The 8,387-nt window shown below is 37.1% G+C and overlaps 1 protein-coding gene across 1 annotated transcript; it reads right to left on the reverse strand.

Annotated features, from left to right (window-relative positions):
- Nucleotides 1-314: 314 nt before the first annotated feature.
- Nucleotides 315-7,938, reverse strand: LOC111485484 (pseudouridine-5'-phosphate glycosidase). Its single transcript, XM_023132399.1, has 13 exons — nt 7,778-7,938; nt 7,591-7,702; nt 4,487-4,597; nt 3,262-3,344; nt 2,704-2,763; nt 2,546-2,606; nt 2,356-2,462; nt 2,190-2,267; nt 2,003-2,048; nt 1,765-1,885; nt 1,516-1,601; nt 1,235-1,318; nt 315-602 (listed from the first exon to the last, which is right to left on the reverse strand). The coding sequence occupies exons 1-12, from the start codon at nt 7,871-7,873 to the stop codon at nt 1,242-1,244; spliced, it is 1,038 nt and encodes a 345-aa protein (XP_022988167.1). The 5' UTR covers nt 7,874-7,938; the 3' UTR covers nt 315-602; nt 1,235-1,241.
- Nucleotides 7,939-8,387: the final 449 nt, after the last annotated feature.

The raw sequence follows: 8,387 nt of genomic DNA on the forward strand, positions 1-8,387 counted from the left end.
ATTTTTTTTTTTTTTTTTTTTTTGTTTATTTGAACTCAACCTAACCAAAATAAATTCATAATCCAACTTAAACTATATAGGTTAGATTTACGCTTAGGTTGATATGACTTTTATAGGTTATCGGATTTTTTTAGCACTCCTAATGAAAGTTTGTACTCCATTCTCCCTTTCAAAATTTTAAATTCAAAATCTAAATACCATCAAGGAAATATTGTTGATAATTCAAAATTTTACTCGAATCTGTAAACATAAAACATAATTCATAATTCATACTTCATACGAAATATCAAATCAAATCAAATTTAAATCGGAGTACAACGAATTTTAATCATATTCAGGTCGTTTCTGGCATTTCCATGTTCGAATGCAACTTAAATTTCAAAATCCAACAAACTTTGATACAATCCTAAGACTTGTAGAGAAATATACAGTGAAATTTATGATAAGGTTTCAAGACAAAGCAAAAGGAACTCCCAACAAAAAAATCTGGCTTTACCTTCTCTAAGAGCAAAACTGTATGCAATTTCTAAATCAGATGAGACTCTTTGAATAGCAATCTGACCTTTCATGCCTTTCAAAGCTAGCGTTCAAGCAAAGCCTCCCTGAATATTTAAAAGAGCACTTAAAAAGATCAGATCCTTCCTTTTTTGTATTGATCGCTATGTTCTTTCAATAAGAAATAACGAGACAATAAAATCACCCAGTGTGAGATCCCACATCAGTTGGGGAGAAGAACGAAACATTCTTTATAAGGGTGTGAAAACTTCTCCTTCACATATGCGTTTTAAAAGCTTTAGGGGAAGCCTGAAAGGGAAAACTCAAAAAAGACCATATTTGATAGTCAGGGCTTGTGTTGTTAAAAATGGTATCAGAGCTAGACATTGGCTGATGTGCCAATAAGGAAGATAAGGCCCAAAGAGTGATGGACAAGAGGCGGTGTGCCAACAAGGATGTTGGGCCCCAAAGGGAAGTGGATTGTAAGATCCCACATCGATTGGGGAGGAGAACGAAACATGATTTATAAAGGTGTAGAAACCTCTCTCTAGCAGACACGTTTTAAAAATTTTGAATGTATTAACTTTGGGCTAATACACCCAGCTACTTTCAATAGCTACTTTCAACAAAAAGATGTTAAAGAAATTCACTGATGTGATGTTCATCCCATCCAAGAAATCATATTAAACAAAACAACGATGTAATTGTGATCCAAAACTCAAAAGAATTTGAAATGTACCTTCCTACTATTGCACTCTGAGCTTGGCAAGAGCAACAGCAATCCTAGCACCCACAAGAGCATTGTTCTTTACAAGTGCAATATCTTGGGAAAGTTAAAGAATATCATGAAACAAAACAACAATCCATGTCGGAATAGAACTTGAAAAGGTAAAACGAAATAAATAACTTGTTTCGCTTCTTCGTCATCGTAAAAACATCTTCGTCAACCTAACTCAGCCAGAACATATGCATATTTACTGTGATAAAAATGTTCGCATAGCATGGTAAATTGAAGGATACTTGAAGCGAGCGAGGCTCCTTGAGTGAGTTCATTCACCCTTTTAAGTAAGAAAGGAGTTTCAGCATTTCCCACAATATTCTTCTCCCTGTAATTTGTATATACAAACTGATGAGTCTAAACATAGCTCAACGATGGCCTAGTTGAAGGTTCAAATCTTCGCCTCCAGTTTATAACGCTATACGCTCAATATATAACACAACATAATTACAGATAAGTTCGAAATAATTTTAGAGTTGTCGGTTAATTACCGAGCTTCTTGAAGAGCGCTTTGTATTGCATTCTCAATTAAGCTTCCAGAAGCTGAATGCTCTTTTGGAATTGGAACAGCAATCAGAATTCCACTTCCGAGCCCAAGATTCATGTCGGCATCTGCAGAGGAACACAATCAAAAAAGTCATAACAGCATATCACGTTAGATTGCCCATTTAGAAGTCTGTTATTCAATGCTTTAAATCAAGAAAGGTTGAGGGTTCTCTAGTGACTTGCCAATAAGCTTTGCAGCCTCTTCTGGGGTATCAACACGACAAGGTGCCTGCATTTTGTACATCATAAACGAAACAAACAAACAAAATCTAGCCCACATGGAATACGATACCATCTATACACGGTAAACTACCTAGTCTTCAGAAATGTGTAGAGATATAGAGGCATAAAGAGGTTTTGCATTCAATACCTTGCAGCCGCTGGTTTCAGTAAAAAATGCAGGAAATTCGTCCGTTCTATAAGCTGCAACACATACTCCCTGAGTTTCCTGTTAATAACATTTTCAGGACGGTGAATTAAAAAGAAAGCTGCACGATGTGTAATAAGGTTGGAGGGAGGGAAATATACAACTATACCAAATATTCAAGAGTCCTGGGGATATCTAATATCGATTTTACACCAGCTGAGATGACAGCTACAGGTGTTCTTCCTAGCTCAGTGAGATCAGAAGATATATCCATCGCTGCAAAAAGCAGTCGAAAACAAGTAAATAAGATGGAAAAAGTTAATCATGGGTTTGTTGTCGTCCATACATAAGTATCTTACTTTTTTCACCATGTCTATGGACTCCTCCAATGCCCCCAGTCACAAACACAGGGATGCCAACCTATAATAAATTTCCATGTACAGAACCGGTGAAAGGTTCGAAAATTGAACAATTGAGAAGTATGTTACTGAATCGAACGAACGAACGATGTGCTCACCCTAGAAGCAAAGAACATTGTTGCAGAAACAGTAGTAGCACCATTTCCTTTGCTAGCAACCTTATAAGTCGTCACAAGATAGGAAATAATTATCCACATAGAAACGACACAACTCAAAAAACAGTACCTTGTAGTTTATAACAGATCCACGCTCGTATGGTTAAAAATAATGGAGAAAAGAAAAGGAAAGAATTATTATATCATACAACTATCAAGATCGAAATTTTTATGGCAACTATTCAAATATTCAATTTCAGTTCAAGCCTTGGATAATTTCTGAATGTAAAACCAGTAACATACAACCAGAAGAAATTTTGGACCTGGTGTTTTTTTACATTTCTAATAAGAATATTGGTGATTAATACCAAAAGAAAGGTACTTTAAGAACTAAAAAATGTTTGAAAGTTAAGTAATGTTTAGATTGTATCCTAAAGCATGAGTTACTCTGCTGTTCATAAAAGATGGAATTAGTACCAGCGAAAAGAAGAGTAATTGACAAGGTTCATTGCCACTCAGGATGAATCAACAAAAAAACATAATAGCTAAACTAATACTCACAACTTGTGCTATGTCCCTCCTAGCCGTCTTTTGAACTCGGGTTCCTAGAATACTCAACCTCTCCAATTCTTCCTCGTTCAGGCCTGCATACATAGCGCCCCACAGAATTAGAAATCTAAAGGTGAAAAAAATACCAACCAATGAGATAATCAGTTGGGAAGGAAAACAAAAGAAAAAGATCAAAATAAAAAAAGAAAGAAAGAAGAGTTTTGAAGGTTTTAATTCTGAATGAATACTTTTACGAAGGAAGTGAAATTAGTACAAGCATTGAATAAGAAACGCTAAAATGAAACCTATACCAAGGTAGAAAAGGGTTGCAAAAAGAAAATAATTGTATGCCCACTTGCCATCTACCTCAAGAAGCGTATTTCGAAGATTCTTGTAACGACGCTGACAGATGTTGTAAATGGCCTTTGTTCCAATTTAATGCATTCAAAGGTTTTGTTCTCAAAAACAATTTTATCCCTTGCCCTTCCACCATGAAAATCGTCACAATACCACAATACCACATTCAAAACGTATGACCCAAGCCCACTGCTAGCAGATTTTTTGGGCTTTTCCTTTCGGGCTTCCCCCCAAGGTTTTTAAAACATGTGTGCGAGGGAGAGGTTTCTACACCCTTATAAAGAAAAAACAGAAAAAAGCATTCGGGCTTCCCCCCAATGCTTCGTTCTCCTCCCCAACTGATGTTAGATCTCACACCAAGAAAAAAATTTCAAAAAATAACGGCTTTAAAAGCTCCTTTAAAATAGTGTCACAATTGCAGAGATGAACCCATAAGATACAAAACAACAGGAAAATTTAACTCTGCACACAGAAGGTGAAATGGATGTAAGAATATAGCTTAAAGCGCTCATACTTCACAAATTTCAACAGTTATAGGACGCAATAATTAGAAAAAAAGTTCATAGCACCCTGACACATGGATACCACTAAAGCATCGATGACCATTCAAAGTATTAGTTACACCATATGGTGAATGTATTAGAACATGAGCTAGAGGAACATTTCATGAACAGATAAAATCAAGAGATCAAGGCTAATTCAAGCTCTTCAATCCAACTGGACTAGATCAAATGATAGAGATGGTTAAATCCTCCAAGAGAGGGGTTCCTTTGATTATGATTAGAAATTTGATCCATGGTAAGAATAAATTGTACACAATGTGACTATCATAACCACAGGAAGGATCGACAGGTATAGAGATCGAGTAGTTAATAAACACCTACGCATGGTGTGCCATCTAAAATTGCTACAGTTGCAGGAACTGCTCCATTCTTCCTCACTATTGCTTCTACTTCCTTTGCAGTTTCCAGATTTTGCGGATATGGCATACCTACATACAAAGGGACAAAACAACGGAAAGATGTCACCTACTACAAATGAATAAAAATAATTTTCCCAATGAATGCTAAAAAAATGAAAACTTTATGCTCATTAGTTTTTTAATATCCAAAAATAGTCAACCTTCACTAGTTTTCCTGCTTTCAAATCAAGAAGACTACTGGATCCTACAACCTAAGTCATCAAAACTGAACATTCATTAGTCACTTAGTAAGAATTATTGCATTTGAAAATTTCCATGTCATCCCTGAAAATTTGTTTTCCATGTTATTCTCGATGATTGGGTAGTTATCTTGTTCATCCTTATTTGCATGTGTTTTATTTCCTTTAAATGTTGTTCACATTCTCATGCAACTACACGCCAAAGCACCACCACCATGGACAAATTTTGAGGAAAAAGATCCACATCAATCCTAAAAGATTTGCTACCCCCAAGGAAAGAAATCTGCATGGAAAAGAGACGAAAAAAATCATTGTGCAGTCTCGGTGAGCTTGAAATGGGTAGACAGCAAGGGTGGTGTAAGACAAACGGCATACATTACATCAGAAGGCTGCATGCCAAAATGCAGTGCAGTCTGCACAAGAAAAGATAGCAGAGGTAGACGCAGCTGGGTAGTCTGGCAGCAGCAGAGACACCTGTGAGGACAGTCTGCTTACTGCTAAAGCATCTCTTGAGAGGCTAGACTGTAAGTTGCACAAGAAAGGTATAGAGTCAACTAATATAGCAGTTCCTTCAACCAAAAACACCACACAACTCTTTCAAATCTACTTCAAACTCAACCAAAAACACCACACAACTCTTTCAAATCTACTTCAAACTAAAGAACAAATAAACCAGAAAAATTTCAGTTTGCTAACTACAACAATGGCACCGAGAACTAGAAGGAAGCAAGCTGTGCAAGAGGAGCTTGAAGGTGCAACACCGACACAATGGGAAAATATAGAAACACCAGCAAAAGTACGAGTGTCTAGCCCATCAAAACAAGTGACTTTGATGACAGACCATCTCTCATCCAAGGTCGGTAATGTCATTTAGAAAGGATTCAAGAAATGTAGGATATATTACGGGAACCTCCTTTCCAACAGCACTGCTCTTGAACTGAGGAGCTCTTACTTGTTGTACACTTCCTTGGTAGCAAATCTTTTTATTTATGTCGTAGGGTTCCTCATTTTGTTCTTTCCCTTCCCCTTCCTTTTTGATTCGGGGATAGTGAGGTAGGAGTCTTGATTTATCTCTTCTAACTCATCTTATTGCACTTCTTTCCTTCCCTGCACCGCCTTTTCGATCTGGAGCTCGTACTTGTTGTATGTCTCCTCAGTTGCAAATCTATCTATTTGTGTCGTAGAGTTCCTCATTTTGTTTTTTCCCTTTCCCTTCCTTTTCGATTCGGGGCTAGTGAGGAAGGAATCTTGATTTATCTCATGTAACTCATTTTGTTGCACTTCTCTCCTTCTTCTATCTCTTCTAGACTACGAGCTCCTCAGTTCAAGAGCAGTGTTGTTGGAAAGGAGGTTCCCCGTAATATATCCTACATTTCCTAAATCCTTTCTAAATGTCATTACCGACCTCGGATGGGAGATGCTCTATCATCAAAGTCACTTGTTTGGATGAGCTAGACTCTCATACTCTTGCTGGTGTTTCTATATTTTCCCATTGTGACGTGTTGCACCTTAAAGCTCCTCTTGCACAGCTTGCTTTCCTCTAGCTCTCGGTGCCATTGTTGTAGTTTGCAAGCTGAATTTTCTGATTTGTTTGTTCTTAAGTTTGAAGGAGATTTGAAAGAATTGTGTGGTGTTTTTGGTGAAAGGGCTGCTATATAGTTGGACTCTATACCTTTCTTGTGCAACTTTCCGTCTAGCCTCTCAAGAGATGGTTCAGTAGTGAGCAGACTGCCCTCAAAGGTGCCTCTGCTGTCTCTGCTGCTGCCAGACTACCCCGCTGCTGCTACCAGACTACCCAGCTGCAGACTGCACTACTCAGCTGTTGCTGCCTCTACTGTCTTTCAGTTGTCCTTTCTTGTGCAACGGCACTGCATTTTAGCATGCAACCTGCTGCTGTAATGTATGTAGTCTGTCTTACACCACCTTTGCTGTCTACCCATTTCAAGCTCACCGAGACTGCACAAGGATTTTTTTTTTTTTTTTTTCATTTCTCTTTTTCATGCAGATTTCTTTCCTTGGTGGTAGCAAATTAGGATTGATGTGGATCTTTTTCCTCAAAATTTTTCTGGTAGTGCTTTGGCATGTAGTTGCATGAGATGGTGCACAACATTTAAATGAAATAAAACACATGAAAATGAAAATGAACAAGATAACTACCCAATTATCGGGGATGACATGGAAAGCAATTCAGAAAGCAAATTCTCGAGTAAAACCAATGATTTTCAAATGCAATAATTCTTACTCTGAGAATCATACACAATAATAGTGTTCAATTAGTCACTTCATTTCGTTTCTTTATGTCCACATTACTCCCTCTTTTGTCCAATTTCTACAGGAATCAACTTATGAGAGAACCAAAGCTAGGTGATCATGAAACGATATCCAAAACAGGGATACAACACGAAATGGAAGAAGGCACATTATTTTCTTGAAATCTAGCATATAGACAGAGTAAGAACTCGTTCATTAAAATATACACTTCTTAAACTAAATCATTTTCATACAAAAAAGTAAATCCAAAGTCAATGAGTTCAAGCATTTATATGCATAAATAATTAGTTCGGCCTATTTCGCTCTCAAAATTTATTATTTTTGTCATATATGTGTCTATTTAGTATACTTAACAAGCGTTTGATACGTGTTCAACAAATGTCCCATTCATGTCCAATGAGTACCAGATTATCCAGGACACGGTAATTAAATCGAAGTGTTTGGGCTTCTTATGTTTGGACAAAAGAGGTTCTAGGGTTTCAAATACTTCAACGAAAAACCAAAATCCACACCAATCAAACAATTAAAATGGCAAAAGCAAATCAGAGTCACCATGAGAGATGATGGTTGATTCGAGGGCAACAACAGGATGCCCGCGAGACATGGCAGCAGAAACTTCGGTGGATATCTTAATTAGGCCTCGAAATGGAGCGTCAATGGCAGCCTTCAACATTGAAGAGATAATAAGCAAAAAAGCTGGAAAAAGTGGTTTCAAGAGATTGTTTTTGATGATTCTGACCTGTGGATTATCGCTGCTTTTCGAATCTGATGGGTGAAAATGTCTACTGAGATTAGATATTCTTGAGAGAGCTGAAGACGAAGACGAAGACGCCATTGTTCTTTTCTCCGAATGAAAACCAGAGAAGCGTGTTCAGGGCAGTGTTTTTATTTGTTATTTCAAAATTTACCGCGCACTGTAAATTTACTTTTAACAGGGGTAATTATTTCTTCTTAATTCGTCAATACTTTGTTTTCTTTAAAAATGTAACAAATGTTACATATCATTCTCAACTTCACGATTTTAAAACGCGTCTATTAGAAAAAAGTTTCCACACAAAAAATTATTAGTTCTTTCCAACGGATGTGGGATTTCCCAATTCACCTTCCTTATGGGCTAGCGTCCTCACTAGTACATCGTTCAGTGTCTGGCTCTGATACCATTTGTAACAACTTAAGTTCACCTGTTAGTAGACATTGTCCACTTTTATCCGTTATGTATCGCTGTCAAACTCACCATTTTAAAACATATCCTTAGGAAGAGGTTTGCACACTCTTGTAAGAAATGTTTGGTTCTCCTTTCAAACCGATGTAACAACAATACTCTTTAACTCATAAAAAATGTTTTAAAA

Source organism: Cucurbita maxima, unplaced genomic scaffold (assembly GCF_002738345.1).
Source record: "Cucurbita maxima cultivar Rimu unplaced genomic scaffold, Cmax_1.0 Cma_Scf00010, whole genome shotgun sequence".
Lineage (NCBI taxonomy): Eukaryota > Viridiplantae > Streptophyta > Magnoliopsida > Cucurbitales > Cucurbitaceae > Cucurbita > Cucurbita maxima.